Source organism: Pelecanus crispus, chromosome 18 (assembly GCF_030463565.1).
Source record: "Pelecanus crispus isolate bPelCri1 chromosome 18, bPelCri1.pri, whole genome shotgun sequence".
Classification (NCBI taxonomy): Eukaryota; Metazoa; Chordata; class Aves; order Pelecaniformes; family Pelecanidae; genus Pelecanus; species Pelecanus crispus.
This window is the reverse complement of record NC_134660.1, coordinates 161,225-182,230: the sequence shown is the minus strand read 5'-3', so window position 1 is coordinate 182,230 and position 21,006 is coordinate 161,225. Positions and strand designations below refer to the sequence as shown.

General features: G+C 38.6%; 1 protein-coding gene across 10 annotated transcripts in view; it reads right to left on the bottom strand.

The window, feature by feature from the left end:
- Positions 1 to 251: 251 nt before the first annotated feature.
- The window catches only part of CDC27 (cell division cycle 27), a 34,434-nt gene continuing 13,679 nt past the window's right edge, over positions 252 to 21,006 (bottom strand). Inside the window, exons 7-19 of one of the 10 annotated variants that reach the window (XM_075722788.1) lie at positions 20,706 to 20,920; positions 19,920 to 20,034; positions 16,722 to 16,855; positions 16,177 to 16,276; positions 15,309 to 15,516; positions 14,300 to 14,472; positions 12,786 to 12,938; positions 11,298 to 11,506; positions 10,496 to 10,613; positions 9,287 to 9,415; positions 7,455 to 7,529; positions 5,389 to 5,569; positions 252 to 3,128 (exon numbers count right to left, since the gene is read on the bottom strand). In XM_075722788.1, the coding sequence (XP_075578903.1) occupies positions 3,046 to 3,128; positions 5,389 to 5,569; positions 7,455 to 7,529; positions 9,287 to 9,415; positions 10,496 to 10,613; positions 11,298 to 11,506; positions 12,786 to 12,938; positions 14,300 to 14,472; positions 15,309 to 15,516; positions 16,177 to 16,276; positions 16,722 to 16,855; positions 19,920 to 20,034; positions 20,706 to 20,920 (1,893 nt within the window). In that variant the 3' untranslated portion in view covers positions 252 to 3,045. Of the gene's footprint in view, positions 3,129 to 5,388; positions 5,570 to 7,454; positions 7,530 to 9,286; positions 9,416 to 10,495; positions 10,614 to 11,297; positions 11,507 to 12,785; positions 12,939 to 14,299; positions 14,473 to 15,308; positions 15,517 to 16,176; positions 16,277 to 16,721; positions 16,856 to 19,919; positions 20,035 to 20,705; positions 20,921 to 21,006 lie in introns of those variants that run through there. The other 9 variants (XM_075722792.1, XM_075722789.1, XM_075722793.1 and 6 more) reach the window with 9 other exon arrangements.

Genomic DNA, 21,006 nt, shown 5'->3' with positions numbered 1-21,006 from the left:
CATGCCCCTAACACCAGATGTAACACCCCATATCTCACCCAAAATTCTCCAGCCCAGGAACATACACTTGCAGCCCACTTTGCTGGAAGCCTGCAGCAGAATCACAGGTGACAGCAGGATCACCAGCTACTGCATGATAGAAACCAGCTCCCATGTACCCCAAGGTGTGTCCTTCTCTCCAGCGCTGCTGTGCTTGCCCAGCTCCTGAAGAACAAATCCCAACCCTGACCCAAAGGACCTGAGGATAAGCCTGCTTTTAAAAGTAGTTTATTTGGATTTTCCACATCCTTTAATGAATCGCAAATATATTAACAGAAAAGACTTTTTGTTTTTTTTTTCTAAGACTGTACAATTTTTGAAATAAAAAGTCAGGAAAAGCAAAAAAAAAAGGAAAAAAGACAAATTACATTGTTTCAATGCAAATAGTACACACCACACCCACACTTTGCATTTTTCCATAGTTTTGTTGTAAGAAAATGACACTTCCCTAATTCTTTTCAGTGAACACACTTGCTCTAACCTGGCTGCCAGAGTGCCTTCATGCTCGCCATCTTTCTCCCTGCCCCTCTTCAAAGAGAGCAAAATTTTATTGATTAAATACTAATTTTGTGTATCTATTTAGAAGGTAAAATAGCAGCATGGTCTAAATGTTACTTGAGATTCTTGGGGGAAAAAAGAAAAATCACTTTAAGGTATGACGTACATATAAAGCAAGAGACAGTTTTAAGTGTTAAATCTTCCAGGTAGCATGAATATCCTTTTAACATCCCAGCTGAATTAATATCTCTTTCCAGGGTGTTGAAAACATTACTACAATTGTTCACAATTTTTAGAGAACAAAAGAAAAGGGGAAAAAAGCCACCTAATTTCCTAGATCGCTGGTCCCCATTTAAACAACAGTATTAGTTATGGAAAAGTCTTGAGAGCAGCACCTGCTTCCTCCTGCTTTTTGCTTAGAAAGTACGTTGGGAACCAAAAGGAAGTCAATAACACATTAATTGGTGGCATTCACACAAGTGTTGCCTCCAGACCTTATGCTCAGGGGCTGCTTAGAAACTCCTCCCTGTGAGGATGCACCGGAAAGCTGCAAACACACTCTGCGGCTGGATGGGAAAACCACACCCGGACAGACACGGGTAACTCAAGAGCACCGTGCGTGAACTCTACCATAGATGCAGATCAGCTCTCGGGAAATCTGAGCCCCACATCTTCCTCAGGGAGGACTCATCAGGAAAGGGAATCACCCCAGAATATCTATCACCACAAAAAGCAGTGCAAGATTCAGTACACTCAAGACAGCTGAAATATGTCATGATTTTCCAGTCAATTCATCAACCTTCCAGACACAAGCTGATCAGAAGTACATGGCAGAGGCACAAAGCTCCTTTAATATATTACCATTCCTCAGATTTTAGAAATTCTTTTTCATGCTATTAGGGGAGTTTAAGCCTATTTTTCACTGCTTATCCTCCTACTTTAAAAAAAAAAAAAATCAGAGAATTCTATTTTTGTTCAGCACTTGAAGAGTATTTTTCAAACGATAAAGGTGTCCACGTGGCTCATGACCAGAGACGAGCTGTGACAGAAGACATGCCTAGTGTATGACAAGGACAGAATTTAAAAAAATTGGAAGTTCTAAAGGTAACTAAAAGACCCCTAAAAACCAATACATTAAAAAAAACAAACAAACACACACCAAAACCACAACCCCAAACATTAAGACTGATCACAACAAATATGTTGCTATGAAATTTATAACATTCCCAATTTATTATGCATAAATTGCTCTTTAAAACTGCTTATATAATGCATTTTCTTTATCATCACTGCATAAAGGGCACCAATTGTTGCTGCAGAATGCTACAAAGAAAGATCATTTTGGACTCATTAATGTGGCATGGCTTTCTTCTCACAGAAGCAGCCTCTGTAGAAGAGGAAAGTGTTCCTAGAGTGAGAATCTTAAAGAACAGTTTAATTAAAAAAAAAAAAAAAAGACAGATAGCTGCACATTCTTGCATCCTACTTGGACCACACTTTACAAAATGGTTTTAAAAATTAGACTAATCTTAGACAATTATTTGATGCATTTGACTAAGGTTCTGATTGTATTAAGGCTTCCACGGTCTTCCAAGTCTATCTGCTTAGAAACACACAGTCACTCTGCATTAAGGGTTTGATGTTTACACATTACAGTTGTACCTATGTTTCTCTCTTGATTTTGCCCTTTATTATTTTTTATTCTTAAAAGGGGAAGAACAAGTCAAGGGGTATATGAAAAATGAAGCAAGGTGTCACTGACTTGTTTCTTTGAAGTACAAAGTAAACACTGACCTTTCAGAAACTAGGTGAATAAATTAATTCTTGGTTAGAACACGAAAGCATTTCATGAAAGCTTTGATTCTGCAATGTGATTCTCCTGCTGTGTTTCCACTCCTGCAAGTTTGCACTCTAAGTAGGGACACTGGATATTTTACATAGTCTGACACACTCCCAGTTCTGAGCACGTGCATTGTGTTTGTTCACTGAAGAAACTGCAGCTTTAAGGTCATTTACATTCCCTGGCATTTAAGTTACACTACAATATGCAAAAGTCTTTAACAGCCTGCATTTGTCAACACTGTCCTTGAACTTGGAGATGAGGTTCAGCACTCTGCTTACCAAGAACGAACCAAACTAAGACACATTTCTGGAAAAAGAACAAGACACTGCTTCATTAGTACTATCCCCACATCTACTGGCTTCATTACAGCAAACCACAAGTCTTTCTTCCATGATATTTTCCCAGCAAAGGGGAGTCCAAAAATAGCATTTTCTCCTCAGTCACTTTCATAAATGTGTAAGAGCCAACTAGTCAGACTCAGTAGCAGCTGAATATTGCACTGCCATTAACTCTGTGTACAGTTTAAGTCTGAGTGATGTACTCATGGTGTCAGTGGAGAATAATGACAATGCTGGCTCAGTGATGTGAAGACCCAGGATGGAAAGGAAGGGGAGAACACAACAGTACCAGTCACACATTCAAGCTCAGATACTGGCTTTTGGAGGTTAAAATTCATCACTTTCAACTGCATGGAGCTGTGTGTCATCTGCATCCGTCATGCTACTCTCTTGGGATTCATCTGTGCCAACTTGAAAGAAAAAGAAACACAAAGTAGTCAAACACTACTGGGTTGCTTCACTACAAAGATTCCCCCACAATCAACTCCAGCACATCAAAAGCACAGTAGCAATGGGTTTGGGCTTCCCCTCAAAATGCTTTAAGCCATATGCCTTTCCCCTTCTAATACACTGACCCCTGCCAGCTTAATGAAGTCTAAATAAATGCATTTAGAAAGGAGTAACATGAAGCACATATTAACAAAACATGCTGCCTTAGCCATCTTCTGTTAAGAGTCTGAAATCTCTGACACCTAGTCAGGTAGGGATTGGCATGGAGGGTTCAAAATTTGCCGCAGGAGCAATTAAACCTTCCTACTCCTTCAAAACACACCAGCTGCCTGAAATGCTCACATCAGTTACCCACTGCATTAGTGCATTGTGACCACTCAATTTACAATCAAATAATATTCAATTAGTAGCGTTCGGCAGCCTCTACTTGCTCCCTGCTTCTGTGACAAAGAATACTGCATATTATATGTATATAAGATATGTGGCGAGAGAACTGCTTTGAGTAAATGCATACAGACGTTTCTGATGCTGAAGAATTACTCTGCTCAGTCAGCTCAGATGATGGCTAGCCTAGAGCTTCCAGGAAAACTAGATTCCTACCATTATTTGAATAAAGACAGCATGCCATGCATAACAAAGATAAATGTGTACATACTGAGAGGTTACCCTTAAATATTTAACTTCTATACTTGTTAAAATTAGAACAAAGGTAAATATCTAATGATGGTTGCTCTTCACACACAGGAATGTGACTTGAGTCTGCTTTCCATAGTACAATTTAGCATATTAATTGCAAATTTCCAAATACCTAAGTTGTTTCATGTGGAGAAACACAGATGCCTTTTATTGTTTTAATGCAAACACTTTACAGGTTTCTGTAAAATGGACACAGCCAGTCCCATGCTAGGCAATTTAACGCACAAAATGGCTTACACTAGCCAACATATTAAAAACAATTCCCCCCTGCTCCCAGTACTACCTTAATTTACTTTAGCTTGTCTCATGTATCCTAAAAGTTATTCAGCCGAGACTGTGAAACTCTTCTACAATTTATCTGCACAGCCAGGGAAACTGAATTGCTTACACACAGCCTAACACTGTTTTATTTTGTTTACATTTATTGGACAGATTATTGTTGTTTTTCTTTTTGGGGTTGGTTTTTGTTTGTTTTTGAGGTGTGGCATTGGGTTTTGTTTTGGTTTTTTTTTTTTGGTACTGCTTAGCTGTCGCTCAGCAGTTCAAGTACTCTGTCTCCATCTCCTGGTCAGAAACATGCTCAGCCAGTGAGCCAGTGTTCTAAGTTAGCCCAACTACAACAGGAGGGAGAGAAAAACTCTTGATGCTTCAGGAAGTGCAGTGCAGGGTAAGTTTCCAGTATTAAAAAGCACACTGTACGCATGATCAATAAGAAAAAAAAAAATCAACATGATACACAGTAGGAAAACGTGACAACTTTTTCAGTTGAAGATTTAGAATTGCAGAACATAGCATACATCTATTAATAAGAATCCAAAACCTGCTATATTTTCTTCTTTGGAGGAAAATAATTAAATTGCTTATTAGTATTTATTTTCTATCACTATTTCAGTCTGCAAAGAGGTCAATATTTATGACCATCCATGCTTCACAGAGCTACCCATGCTTCATGGAATTTAAGGTCATATTAGAAAGTTAGAGAGAAGAGAAACCCAGGACATTCCTTTTTGTGGATTATTCCCAAGTAGTAGAATGGGAGTGTTTTATTTTCTCTCGGTTCAAATGAAACTGCTTCCATGACTTTCATCAAAAGCTACCTCTTATGTTTAGCAGACCACGTATTTTCACCCAACATCCAGGTTGTTTAACTTTTGACAAAGCCTCTACAGACAATTTCAGTTGCCATTCAGTTACCTTGAAATTACTTGATGCTTCTATGAGGGAAGATTTGCAGCTCTGGGAACATCTTGCTCTCCTAGGATACTATTAGCCAGCCATGATTTGTATGAATTTACAGTAATCATTATCTCTGTCCTACTCCATCTACAGATTCTAAAGAAATGTCACAATCCTCTATTTCATAATTACGGTAGGAAGCATGAATGCATTCCTCTGAATGCCTCTGGAGTTCTTACTTGCCGAGCAGCAAGGTCAAGCAGTATGTTTCACTTATTGAACCTGGGAGTCTTCCTACCACCTAAGTGGAAATACCTCCTTGAATGACAAAGGGTTGGAAATACAAACCTGATTCATAGGGGTAACATTCACTGATTTGCTCTTCTTGAGTTATTGGTTCCTCATCATCTGGAAGGTAACGTTTATCAATGGCCTCTTTAATCTGGTTATTGGCTCCTTTGGGATCTAAGTCCATTGCCCATGAGAAATTCATTAGGGCCAAATGTGTTTGACCTAGTTTTTTATAAACCTAAAATAAAAGCATAAAAGGCTACATTTACATGAAGTTGCTACTTGAAGGTTTGGACAACAAACATACCAAGCCACAGATTAACTGGTATTTTATGAAAAGCAACAGAGGGTAGATACAAAAGATTTGTTATATGAGTCCCAAGGGAAACAGCAAATATTTGTAGAAAGAGTGGACAAGCATTTGTCTATTTAAGACTTAAAAAAATTGACCAGGCAGCTGACAGACTCAAAACCATAATGATCTTCAGATATAAATTTAAGCTTTGTAACTCTGCAGCACGTGGTGTAAGAGCTATTACTGTACATGTTTTGTCTTGTCTTACCCCCTCACCACTTTCAGTTTCTTGAGTCATTGTAACCCCAAATGTACTTGTGGCTCAGAAAAGTCCAAAAGTCTCAGATTTCTAATGTCAGAGGCCCAGAGAATAGTCTGGGGAAGTATCACCACATGAACACATTCATCTTATACTCTTCCCTACAGCTTTCATATTGAGGACTAGCAAAGGCAGGATATACATGGTTAGACAGATTTTTGATCTGACTCAGCACAGCCGTTCTTACATCCTCAAGTGGCATTTTAACTGCCATTGGCAGGTGGAGAAAATAACGGGACATTAAATGACACCTAGCTTGTCCTGCTAAACTGAATGGCAACATTTTCAAGACAACACTGCATTGCAGAATCCAGCCCATATTTTACCTTCTTTGTCACCGTAACTTGCACCGAAGTTCTCCTTATCAATAAGGACAGATGAGCAAGTAATTTATCTGTGTTAAACATTTAAACAGTGAAAGTACTTAAGTTTGTCAAGACATGGCAACTCTAATGTCAATTTGGAGGTCCAGCTACTCCTAGACAAATACCAGTTAAAAAATTTCAGCACAAATCCTTTTACCTCTCTCCAATTTAACAAAAAACAACAACAAAAAAAACAACAACAAAAAAATCTTGCTGATGAAGGGTTACCCAGTACTGCGCTAGAGCTAAGTTTGTCTTGTTGCTTCCTCGTGAACAGGCATCCCACAGAAGAAGAAAGTTGCAGAACTTCTTTAAAGTATATTAGCAGAGAAGATGGCAAGGAAGGAAGACTTCTATTACCAGATTACTTTTCTCTGGCATTAAACACAAAGAAGGTTGGAATGTAAAACACAGCTGACAAACTAGTAATACCTTTTCCTGTGCTAGCCTACTCTATTAGCTTCATTAAAGACTATTCTTACTTTCAAACTGATAACCTTCTACAACTCTTTCGGGAAGGCTGTCAGCTGAAAAGGACGTTACTGATGGAGACTTAGGAGTATTCTACAATTGCTCCTTGTTCAGCATTTCTGATACAACGCCTTAGAATGTGATTCAACATTTTAACAGCTATACGCACAAATAACCAACACTGCTGACTGATGGATGGCCTATCCCTCAAAATTTTAAGGATTCCCACTGATCATATCATTGCTATCATATTGGATCAAGTCTTGATAGAGTTCCATTTTCAGGGAAAGATATACGGCTGTGTGCATAACCACTATATCTCTTTCCAGTGAGGTATCTTTATCAGGATCAATTTCTTGCTTTTTTTAAAATTAATTATTTTTCAAGTTGACAGTGGTGAAATCAAAGCAGGCAAAGAATAACACTGGCTTGGGTTTTCTAGGTTTATTTTAAAGACAGCTGAAGGCTGTTCTAGTAATAACTGTCTTCTGCATTTAAAAGCTAATACATAATAAAGCTGTGAGCAGTAAGCCTTATTTAAGCTTTGGGAATTTTTAGAATATTGCTCCAAATGGAAGCAGCTTAGTGACAGGCATCAGATTTTCTCATTAGGCATTCATTTCTGCAACAAAGGAAACCAAAGAACTTACGATCACAGTTAAGTTTTACCTACCTTTCCTATTAAAAAGTAAACAAGAGACTCTTTGGGAACAATCTGTTTCAGTTCTTCAAGTTCTTGTAAAGCAGACTGAAAAGGAATAAAAAAGAGCTCAGTAAGTGCAAGCTAGCAGTCTACAACCAGTTATGACACCACTAAACTGTGACTTAGCACTAATGTGAAAAAAGATCTGGCATTTATATACAGTATATTCCATCAAGAATGACAGTAGAGTCTCATGAATAGCATCTAAAATTCCTTCTATATTAGTTTCTCATTTAAAGACTGTAGCATATTATAGCCCCACTATTACAGAAATAGAGCAAGTTTATTGGACTTTGGTCTCCTACAACATATCTAAGAACTCTCATATAAAACGCCCCTGTTGCCCCCAACAAGGCATAATAGGGTAGAAGACAAGAAGCTGACAGTGTATTTACAGTGGGAACTTCCTTTAGTATACTGAGCTTCTGAAAAAGAAAGAATACTGATGTATTTTGTGCTGGATGTACTGCTCTCAAGCCTATGCTTTTGAAAGGTTTGGGTTACGTATCTGTGGACTTCTATGAACAACAACACCTGTGTTTATATTAGGCATTTGAAGTCCAAACTATTTAGTGACACTTCTACTTTAAAAATAATTGTTGACACTGGAGCAATTTATTCTGCTGTGACAGTAATCTGGCATTATAAAGAAATTCTACCTAAAAATATTTAGTCTGCAGCTAGAAATAAACATTGTTTTTAGTTATTAAAAAGTGGCATTCAACCCTCTGAAACTTACTCATGTGAAGACAATTTCAAGTTAGGGATTACTACATAAATGGAAGCGTAAACATTTATTTACTTAACACTAGCCAAATTTATCACCGGTGCTAAAAACCAAAACATTTCATTAAGTTTTATGTAGTTTATGTGAGCAGCGTAACTTTACTCTTACAAGTCTCAGCCTGAAAAAGAGAAGAGTCTAAATGTTTTATTTCCTAAAACATCACTTCACCATGGTCAACAAGTTCCCTCACTAGCACAGGGGCAATAAGACAGTGGACTACTAGATTTTTTTTTTTTTCCCTCTTGTATCTATCATCTGCTTTTAAATTTTAAAAACAATCTGTGAATGGGCACTTCATTAAGTCCTTAATCTTAATACATTTTATATTTAATTCATTCAGTTATGCATTTTCAAAAAAGTTCTAAGCCAAGTTTTCCCTTTACATATGCACACACATTTCTGAAGTAAGGTTTCAAAAACCAGACTGTGGCTCATCTTCTGTGGCCAAAACAAACAGGTCAGAGGACAACAGTCACTGGTAAGATAGACATGTGGGAAGACCTTCACTCATTCTAAACAGGGTACAGGTCAGCAGGGGATCAGACCAAAATTGCTTAGCTGCTTATTTTTCACTCAATAACACAGCCTTTGAAATAGATGGTTCTTGTTGCTGTAATTGGTTATGGGGCAGTTTGCTGAGCCTTTTTTCAGTAATTTAGTATAAACTCATGATAATGCAGCCACATGTTGGTGACAGCCGCAATAATGCGCCCTTCTTTCCTTTCTTTTTCCAGGGTCAGACTAAAATAATAATAATTAAAAAAGCATCACCTGTTGGTCCCAGATTTTATAACAAAGAAAAAATTTAACACAGTTCCCTTGGCAAAGGTGGCACTTGTCAAAGCAAAATGCTTCATGGTAGCCTCTACAAGACAGGCCTATGTCCCAGGCTCTGCCTGCAAGCCCTGATGTTACCCAGTGTTAATCTGTAAACATTTAGCTCCCAGTGCATCCCCGTTCCTAGCTACAGCAATTTAAGGACAACTTAAAGTTGTCTACATGTACCAAATCTTACCTTGTATTTTTCATTTGCAAATAATACAGAAGCTCTATGGAATTTGCATAGTGGGTTCTTGGGGTCAATGTTAATAGCTTTGTTTAAAGTATCCAAAGCCTTTTCAGATTTTTTCAGTGCATGCTGAACCTATTACAGAAAGAGAGAACAATTTTAAAAGGAAAAATAACAGCTCATCTACCAGACAAGCACAAATCCATTTGACTACATTTACTTACAATATGTTACTTTAAGAAAAAAAAATTGTCCAATTCTAGACCAAGTCTTAACAAGCTTTCTTACAGGAAGAAAACTTCACCTCACCTCGTCTCCGCCTCAAAACGTTCTGCCCACCCAGTGGCTTACAGAAATCATTTAACCTTTGGCTAGGAGTGAACTCAATGCCTTTCTCGGTATATAAATGAGAAACAGCCACTATCCCTGTAGAATTTGACACAGCTTTGCTGCCACACAGAAGGCAAATGAATGCTAGCAGGTAACCATCCATCACACTTACACAGCCTTAAGTCACCATCACGAGCCTCTGAGAACAGCTTCCCAACATCGTAAGCAAGCATTCACTAGAGCGAGGCTACTGCTTTCTAAGGACTGCAGCAGCAGATGGGTAAATGACCAACTTTGCAAATAGCCCTGTAAATTTAATTGAACGGACGGTGGCTGAAGTAGCTGCCTGCTACTTAAACTTCACTTGGCATGAAGTGGCCTAAGAAGTTGTCACATCTACAAGTGACTGGAACAACGGCAATGCAGACAGACAGCCAGGACAAGAATATTGCACTCAAAGGTGAGACGGGTGCCTTAGCATTCTACAGAACTGGAAGTGCTGGTCCAAGTGCATGCAATAGCAGTTAAAACCCACTTAATTTTTTACATATTAAGTATAAAAAAAGCCCTACAAATACTCTGTTCACATTAATATCCGCACACAGTCTTGATTTTTATATCACTACTACTTTGCCTGACTCACAAACATAACCTGACAGTACAATTTCATTACTGGCTAAAAGTAGTTTGGAGAGACAGGAGGGTTTCTTTTGCCGACACATTAATCCTGTGGTTATTCATTCATATGGCACTTAAGATCCTCCAATAGGTACTCTGAACTTGTCGGGCTTTTTTGCTAAAAATGTTCAGAATTACTTTTCTACTGCAAACAAAGTACAGAAGCAGATTAAAACACAAGGACGGAGTTACGTGCAATCTACTTACTACTCCAATGTGACACAGTAAGACTGAGCTCTGAGGATTGATATCAAGTGCTTTCTGGAAATGCATTTCTGCTAGACTGAATTTTTCTTGTTTGTAATAAATCATTCCCAACCCATACCTGCAAGCAGAAAAACAATTCTGTTAAGTAAGACTGTATTCTAATCAAACTAGTCTTTGCCAGTGAATATTACCTGGCAGAAATGGTCTATAGACTTGCCAACCCTATCCAGGGTGGGAAATGACTTCTTGTAGGGAAAAAGCCATGCCTAAAATTATCTTGGTTTTTTTTCCTCAATTGGGTAGTGTGAAGAATTGATATCTGATACACAGGAAGACTGGTTGAACAGCTACAAAGTAAAAAGCATACAAAAGTTTCTCAAGACTAAGTGACTTACACTAGAAGATCTAACTTTTACTGCTTTGTATATTTTTACCACAGAAAAAGCTGTAAGAAACTAACTGTACCCTAAGGTATAAAGGGGCAGATCTCTCATCTCTCCAACTGCAGGTGAAGAACAATCAACTAGATGCACAAGGAACGCTGCACAGAAGAACAAGATAGCTGGGGTAATATGGCTGAGAAGATCTGTGGAAACCAAAAAAGCTCCAATTTTTTGCCCTCCTTGTGGAAGTAACTGTTTAATAAGCAGATGAGGCCCACGTCTTCTGCAGAAATAGCTTTGCTCTCTTCTTAGAGAGAACAACGGTAGAGGAAACAATAGAAGTGGCAGCATCCGGAAGATATTTCTCCAAAAGGAGTTCTGCATCACATGCAATAGCAGGGGGATGAAGCAAAACTTACCATGCATTATAATGTCTAGGATTGACTCTGATTGCATTTCTAAAACAAGCCAATGCTTTGTCTAGTTCTTCTGTTAACACAAATTCATGCCCCAACAGGGTGTAGGCATAAGCATAGTTTGGATCAACTTGAATGGCTCTCTGGAAGAATTTGATTGCAATGTCATGCTCTCGTTGCAAGCTGAAACAGTTTCCTGCAGCACACCATGCCTAGTAAAAACAGCATTGCAAAATTAGCACACTTTTTACAATTCAGGGCGACTAAGTTTGAGATGAACAGATTTTTCCGTACTGATTTACGTAATTATATATAACTTCCTCCTAGATTAAAAAAACCCCAACAATAATAACAAAACAGTTAGCTAAGTCTCATTCCTGAGAGGCAGATAGGCCTAAATACACCTTATAGCCAGACAAGCTGAAATACAGAAATTAAGACTGTAAGGACACCCAACAAGTTTGTGCCAATTACATACTTTGATGACTAATGACTAAAGCTTTTGAAGCTGTTGAAAAGGCTAGAAATAAAACATCTTAGATATTTAAGAATAATGAAGGGCAAGATGGTACATTCACTTTCACTCTTCTGCTCCCTCCAAGTGACAAATCTGGAAATCTGCAGAGCAACAATTTTAGCAGCAAACTCCTCTTTCCCTCCTGCTCAGCAACCAGCATCAAAGATTGTAAAGCATCACAGCCCAGGGTCCCTTGCTTTCCCACTTTTCAGCATCGCTGCCAAATCATGTAACTGTTCTCCACTCCCTGTATTAGAATCTGCATTTTCTTCTCTCCAAACTATCTTACTACAACTACCAACTGCTTCATTGGTTTTGATTTTTCCACTATTAGACAAGCTAACAAGACAACATGAACAGAATTCTCTCCTCCAACAAAAAAAAAAAAAAAAAAAAAACCCAATATAATCTACAGTTTTCTCAACTCTGTTAAGAACACGTTTATAAATGCATACATCTATTACTTTTACTGTGGCACCCATTAGAAGATGCCTCGCTTTTTGTGTATCATGACTTTATATTACCATACATTCTGCACTTTAATGGACTTTGGCATAAAAATGCGCAACATTATGTCTGAAAATAAATTCTAGAGCAAATATGGTTTAAGTGCCAGCAATTAAAAGGTGGTACAGGAAAAAAGATATTCCTTATCTTTGCATACTGGCAGCAGTAGGAGTGACTGATCAACCCATGATCTTCCTGGACAAATGGTGCCAATGCAAATTTAAATAACCATTAACACATAAAAGGTTTCAACCTGTTCCATGTAAGCTGATATTCTAATTCTAAGCCGCCATTTCAGGCATCATCAGTTCAACAGACAATCCTGCCACGTCCCTCTCCAGTTTTGCCATGCAGTTCTCACAGGAGAATACAGCTGAACTAGATCAGAGCTCAGAGCTTTGTTCTGAATCATTGATTTTGCCACATACAGTTACTCTCTTCTCATTCAAGACCACAGCATTTTATACCTCCGGTGAGTTTTTATCCATGTCCGTCAGATCCTTTGAAAGAACTGAAAGAGCAACATCTTTCTGCAGATGCCACAGCGTTGTTGAATAGATCTCCATGCCTTCTACTCTGTAGTTTTCAATCCTCCTTACTTCTGAAAATATTCTCTCAGCCTAAGAACAGGAATCAAACTTAAAACATAATTCCACCCACCAAAGCAGAGAACACAGGTCAATGTTAGAAGCCTCATATGTCCAGACTGAGCATCCTCTTTGTTTTGGAAGTGTATTACGCAGAGCTACAAGTCCTGCACTTCCCCTTCAAGTCAAGGAAGTGACTGTACCCCAATACAGTTATGCCAGCAAAAATGCAGCCAGCCCTCCCTACAGCTGACTCAGATTACATTACTGTTTCTATCACAGTGCACAAGCAAGGCAAAAAAAGTTACCCACAAAATCAGAAAAAGTGTAGCATGCTTTTATGAGCCAGTTATGATTGCTAGCCATTCTAACAGATGACAGGTACTGCATTCATACCGAGTGCTACACCCCTCCAGACATTGTGTATAATAATTACAAGGCAAAAGGCAACATGACAATCACTGCAGTAAACACGGCTGATGCAGGGATGGGAGGCATGCATAAGCATGTGACAACACACATGCTTCACTTTCTTTCGAGACAGCTATGCTTCTTATCAACAGTTGACTAATGAAGTCTTTCTGATGTAGACATCTATTTCATAAACTTAAGTTCCAAACACTCAAAGCGGCAACAAGGGAAGAAGCCTAGCATTAGGAAACCATTAGGGTCTGTAGCCTCAGTTTTCAAAATAAACTATTAAACAGCACGGTGTGCCCCATCTCTATCAGACTGTGTGTGTACAGTTTAAAAACCCCTTCTGAAAAACTACTGCATTTGTCTCCTCCACACAATCTGTCAAAAAGTGTTTTAAAAACTTCTGAGGAAATGGGCACATCAGCTATCAGAACAACAGCGACAAGGTTTAAAACTGCTGGATTACCCTTAACTGCTCCCTTCTGTTTCTGAAGCAGTTTGACATCACCTCAACTGTGCCAATGCCATCATTTCTGAGGCTGCAAAGGAAACTAGGTCATTGATGTGATTGATCTGCATTAACTAAAAAGGGCAAGAGAAGTTTCTGGTTTTAGAACTCAAACTGTTTCAGTGATCTAAATTTACAACATTGCAGTACAAACAATTACATCAGCACAGCTGTGGGTGAAGATGGGGAGCGGCAGGGAGGATACCCCAATGGTTGGATGCAAGAGGAAGTAACTTAAAAAAAACCAAACCAACCCACACACCCACACACAACCCTAAAGCATAACTCAGTCTTTTCAGGAAAGCTCAGCAGATTCAAGATCTACATCCATTCCAGGTATAACTTGTATGTTTATACAATTATCTCAACTGTAAACTTCCCACAGCTTTTGCAGGAAGTATGCAGGTTTTGTGCAAAGCTATGCAAAACAAAAGTGAAAGGAGCAAGAACCAACCCACACAGTTCCTACCTGCATATATTCTGCAAGTTCGAAGTAAGCTCTACCAATTTGGCACAGCACCCAGCCAGTGTTGTAGTGGTGGGATGGTAAATGGCTTAAAATATTTATCGCTTCTTTGCAGTTGTATGAACACAAGGCTAAATAACCTTTCCCCATGTCACGAAGAAGGCTCATCAAACCTTCTAGGAGAAAAATGCAATAAATAAAAGGGGGGGGGGGGGGGGAAGACAGCAGAGACTTATTTACTTGAACCTGCTAATCCCATAAGCTCTTCATTGTGGTAGGCACTGCTCCCGAATTTGCTTATGAAAATCTTTTGGGAGTTCCCAAACACAGGCTTACGCACTCTTAACCTAGGCATAATATTCTAAACATCAACCTTTGTAATGGAAGTCAGATAGCAACAACTTCTTAAGCCAGCAACAGAACACTGAGGAACAGAGAAACTCTGAAGTTCAGGGCAACTGGAGTTTTGCATTTACAGCAGCTATTCAAACGTTTTGTTCGGTCTGAACACAGTTTCCACATGTCTGGTATCCATGGATACATCATCTTGCTGCCTGGAAACATTATCGAGCCAAAAGAGAGGAATTCAGCAGTTTGTCTAGGATTTTCTGACAGCCTGAATAAAGGCTTGTTTTTACACAAATGGGAAATATGAAGGGAGAACAGGCTACATAAACCCAATTTTGAGGGAAGACGACTGGGTTACTCGCAGCTCCTTTGAATCAGTTTCCAATGATCTTGCCTGAAAATATTTTAATCATTAATAAGGGTCAGAGCTTGCAAGATATATCTGCCTACAACTAGCCACTTTTAATACTTCTTCACACGTTCCCTGTAAGTTAACTAGAAGATACTGAATTCAATCAGGTTTTAAAATTATTCAAAGGCGATAGCTGCAGGCCAACTAAAACAAGAAAGCAGAAAACACTGGAACTTTTTTTTTTTCATTCAACCTTAAAGCATAGATTTACTAAGTTTTACTCTACTGGAGTCCAATAGTATTCAAACAGACCTGCTGCTGCCTTCTGTAGCGTAAAAGCCTGGATCTGTGGTGCAACAGTTGACATTTTCCCTTCTGAAATGATGGAAGAGTCCAGTTTGGTAATTTCCAAACTGTCATTTAAGTTTGGTTGAGTTATTCCTCCCTTATTTGTTTTACTTTTTGTTTTTCTGTTGGGAATCTTAGGTGGAAACTTCATTTTTAATTTTTTGCTATTTTCCTGCAAGTAAGAAGAGTAAGAGTTACATATAAAAAAGTCTTTTAAATTCAGAAAACTAAACTTGAAAGTTAATTGTGTAAAATTATATTTATGTCTCTTTGCAGCTTTAACAACCATGCCCGGCCTTTTGACTTTTAAACTTAAGTATACAGGCACCTAATAACTTCATCAAATGTTTAGTAGTTCATTTTTAAACAGCAAACATTCACATCACCCAACTACAGTCCATGAGTATTTGCGCTCTGGTGTTCTGCTCCATCGTTTGAAGAGCAGAAGACAGATGAAAATAACTTTTGTTTTGAAAAAAAAAAGGATCCACTCAAAATTAATTCTTCGATAAATATGTCTGCACAACACAACCTCCTTTCAAAGGGGTTGACAGCTAGCAGCACCACTGCATTTGTCAACCTAGCGTGTATCTTTGTTTTTGTTCATAACACCCTTCTTCCTACTATTTTAGTTGAGCACTTGAGAACCTAAGAAAATAACACATTACGGCATCATGACATGTTTTGTACAGCCAGATATTTCATACGTTCTGCTTATTATAGAACCTGTTCTTAAGCTGCTAGAATTGCTATGCATATGGGGAAGTTATCAGTCAGTACAGTGGCATGGGTAAGAAACCCACAAGTTTGCAAAACGCATGACATTTGTTACCTTTGTTGTAGAGCTATCACTAGTAAATAGGCGAGAGCTTCTTCTAGGCAATGCGTTTGGTGGAGCAGCAATTGTTGGGCTCAATACCTGAGGTGTTGTACTGAAAACAAACAGCACATTAAAAGAATAAAATTCTTCACTCCATTCTTAATAAAAACAGCTTTTAACTTTGTTTTAAATAAAAATGCTCAAGTACTATAGCACAGATATTCCCATTGCACGGGATGAAAAAAAATAAGTCTACCTGTTGCATGTTAAGAACGTGAGCAGAATTTCCTTCCAGCTACTTTTTCCATTTATTGATGAAATGGTCTAACTGCAAAGGAGATTTAAAACAAACAGACCAACCACCACACACGAGCTTCCTATTTATCCATTGAAGTTATTTTTTACCTAAAAAAAAAAAAATACACCTCTTCCTCGTCCAAAGAGGAATTCTGCAGGATCACCCACACAGGCTGGGCAAGGAAAGTGCCAAATTCCTTCAAGAAAGGAGATGCAAAAGGTAATACCCAAGATGACTTTTTTGGTTTTTCTTCCCCTACCTTGTCTGTGGGCCAGAGCTCTGTGTTTGTGCAACAAGAATTGGAGTGACTTCCCGGCTATTTCCGCTCTGCGAGAAGACAGATTTTGTTCCAGCTTGGCTTATCCTGCTGACAGTCTGCATAACACAAAGTTTCTACAGGTTTGTTATTATGTCACTAAGAAGTCTCAATCTTTGCTATATCAAACCAAATCCATTCCGCCTATCAAACACTGCACAAAAGACGATAAATATAGGATAAACATAGATTCTTTCAATAAAGGGTGAGGGTCCTCCTCCAAGTAGCTCCCATCAAAGGCATTTCCGTTTCTACTGTTAAAATGCCAGTAACACCGGGTTTACCAACTCCATGCACATTATTTGAAAGTTATAAAATCTCCATCTAGTGGCAAGAAACTATGTGTCAAGATGTTTGTACAAGAATAAAAGAGAATTATAAGGTATCATATTTAAAGTTCCTTCTCCACATAAAGTTGTACAAAAAACCAACCATGGAAAGAAAGATTTTTCATTTATCATATTACAATCGCATCCAGAAGCCATTCAGCATTAAGACCTCATTGAGGTGCTCAACTGTACAACATCTGAGGCTGCCGCTGCCCTGTTTAGCATACCTGTTCATAGCATAAATCAGTATTTCACAGATTAAATCATTACTGCATGAACCTTTGGAGCAGATACAGAAATAAACCATTTCATCAAAAAGGGACCTGCATTATGCAGCACAGAAAGTTAATAGACAGATACCTACAGTCAAGTTAAGATGGAGCAGCAAGTTACCGCATGTCAGTTGAGCAAAGCTTTGTGCGCACATGCACATTTTTGTACCTTTTATTTGCCACAGGTTACCAGCATGTAATAAGACTTAGCACCAAAACCTTTTATATTTTCACACATCTTCAGAGACCTAAAATGTGCACTTTGATGCCTACCCTGGAACAGCTGAGGTGTGGGAACTTAAGAGCTGTGGTAATTCAACTGTGAGTCTGAGACCTAAGGAACAAGTTCAGATAGACATGCAGTGTCCGATGTGTAGACTTCCTACAAAGAATTCAGAACAGGTCCTCCCCTCCCTGCCTTTTAAAGAAAGCTTAAACCCTATCTTTCTGTCTGTTCCAGGGACATTAACATTCAACTCTGCGATGGCTGTTTGGAAGAAATGTTCTTCAAGACACCAGAAATCAGCAAGCGGGATCCATGACAGCACAAGCAACACCAGTTTATGCATTATCCGACTTCTAATGTTTTGTCCTTCCCTTCTCAGTTTCTTTGTTATCAGAGGACAGTTTAGGCAGCCAGCAAGCATGCTTGCCCACTCAGATAGGAAGTCTTTGGATTCATCCTAATGTTTCATTCATTTACGTAAGTGTTTCCTAGGAAACTGCCTCCGTTAAGTCATGCACATTCTAGCCGCAGCTACACTAAACCTTTTCTAACTCGGTAATTTGAAGAGCAGAAGTGAGAATAGCCAAGTAATTATTTGCATTGGACAAAGCATGCATCAGAATTCTAAGCTGTTTATTGAAATGTATTATTATTTGTGTTGAGGTAGTAGCACAGATGCATCCGGGCAGAAGGCATATGCACGGATTAGTGAAACTTACACCTAGGTGCTGTTGTGCCATACACAGCAAAGCAACAAAGCAGCAGCTATGACTTGATTCCTCAAAGCTTTTCATCTATCATGTAGTACACACATGAGATTAAATGCAGATGAGTACTACACTGAAGAGCTGCACTTCCGATTTGTCCAGAGCATCAAATGTGGAAATTCAAGTTCTACTTTTTGAGGAATTCAACACTAATACTTGCACTGAGCTTTACTTTAACAGAGTTGGCCACCTATAAAACACTAGCATCCCTCATGCAACTTCCAGATTTACTAAAAATATAGGGAAAAGTCCTCAGGTTCTTTTGGTTTTAGAAAGGAACAAATGTTCCTCAACTGTCACCAACGTTCCACCTCTCATTTATCACTATAGCAACTATGGCAGTTTCTTACAGAGTAAGAAAGACAATTTTTAGTTTCCTCTACACAAGACGCAGCCGAGTGAAACGGCACCCTTCTATCAGTCAGCCCTCTGCAGACCACCAGCAGTACTTTGATTACTCTGGTCTGTAAACTAGAATTCCAGAACTGCTTGCAAGAAAGCAGTAGCTTCAGCTCACTTGAGGCTTCTAGAAGTATTTTAAGTCGTCCCTGAAAATACAGTAATTTAAAAAAAAGCCCCAACTTAAAGTGAAAACTCCAACTTTGGAATGTTTTCAGACTCCTTGCACACTGAAAAGTTATGAATCCCTCGTTGTTCAGAAGCATCAGTGTTTGCACATTCCTCTCTGATGGCAGGTAGACAGAAGATCAGCACCTCCCTCAGGTAGCCTCTAGCAACACTAGCTAGGCAGTCTGCACATGCCTGTGCATTTCGGGTGGGGAAAAAAGGGCTTGTTTTAATTAGAAATAAAAGACTATTGCTTATCATTATAAAAGTTCAGAAAACAAAAAATCTGTTTTGCTAGCCAAAGGAAGGGACATGATAAGCTGAAAATATTTACACCACAGACATCTTCACTTGAGATATGGTGTATTTTTTTCCTTGCTGCCTCATTTGCTTAGCTGAAAAGACAACTTTCAAAATAAAAAACAATTGAGTTGTTTCAATGTAACAGATGATTCTACAATTAATTTGATTTTAACTAACATTTCAGAAAAGTCTAAAAAGTTTTGTCAGGAAAATATCTGACCAGTTGTAGTCAAATTAAAAATAAACTGCTCCCTGCACTCCCAACCTCACTAGCCTATAAATATACATAAGCTGGTGAACAACATTTTATTTTGCTGCGTTAAGTAATTGTTAGTAAGAAGGGGGGGGGGGGGGGGGGTGGTGTGGGGGGTTTTTTGTTTCTTTGGGTTTTTTTTGTTTTGTTTTTACACACACTTTGTAGGCAAATTATACAGAAATTTAATTCTCACTTAATTAACCCAAACAATTTCCACAACTAAAGGAGGCTTCAGTCAGTTCCATGCTCAAACTTTTTTTCAAACCAATTTTTGTAAACAGTGGATAAATTGGCTTCTCCCCACTGTCAGCACAATTCAGCTCACATGCAGTGTTTTTTATCTGCATTATGGATTCTTCTTTAAAGTACATGGCAATGTCAGATTCACAGAACAGCAATTACATGCTAGAATGCAAGATACCTTCTTTGAAGGTGCTCCTGTGGATGGCACGTCAATTACAGAAGAAGAGTTTGTGTAGTTTTGTAAATACGATCCATCTCCAGGGCTTGGGGTTTCTAGCGGCAAAATTCCAAAGCTGAGAACAAAATGAAGAGGAAGGGTCAAAGTCTGAGTATTAGGCCATGAGAGCTGGCCTGATTCTGTGGTTAAAATAGAGACCCAGATGATCAACTTCATTTCAGAACTACTTCATTGATTTATGTTAACCCTCTAATATCTTACTATCCTCATCTATAAAAGACACTTTAATGGAAAATATTCTTATTCCTGAAACTGAAAAATACAGAACTGTCTTTGCCTGCCTGCATAATAACTAACAAACAGACACAGACCATCCAAGTACTATAGGCTTAAAATGTAATACTGTTTTAAATAAGATGGCATATAGGACAGAGCATGTATTTACATGCTCTTTAGAAGAGAGCTATTCTTCAATGAACACTTTAGAATTTATTTCAAAGCAGAAATATATTCCTGTAAAGATTTCTCCAGTGTGAACATCGCAATAAGCAATATACTGAATCAAGAGTTCCTCTCTTCTAATCGGAAATACCAACTGCTTATTTAAAAAAAAACAGAAGAGATGAACACTAGGACCAAGAGCAGTTACTGAAGTTGTTCAGCTTTTGCTTCTGCAGCATTATTTATAATACACTGTCAACATGGATGTTCGAGTATGCTGTTTCAAACCACAAACATTATCAACAGCACAGCTGTAGACAGAAATTATCTCTCTCAAGGACTTACCTTGGAGTTAGTGGGCTCAGAGCCGCAGGTCCCCCCAGTAAACTCCGCCCAGTTTTTGGTTTATTTTGAGCCTGTTTAGACAATATGGCAGTTCCTGACCCAAGAGGGACTGCATCTGGTGAAATTACAGCCGAGTCAATGTAAGACATAGAAGAATCTGTGTTCAAGGAGGAGTATTTTGAATTGGAGGATTCTAGGTTGATTCTGTTCAACTCCTGAAAAATGGAAGGCAGCTGTTAGGTACCCACGCAGTGCGGTTTCTAATTAGCATTTTTCAGTTAAGCTGGAAAGACTGCTTTAA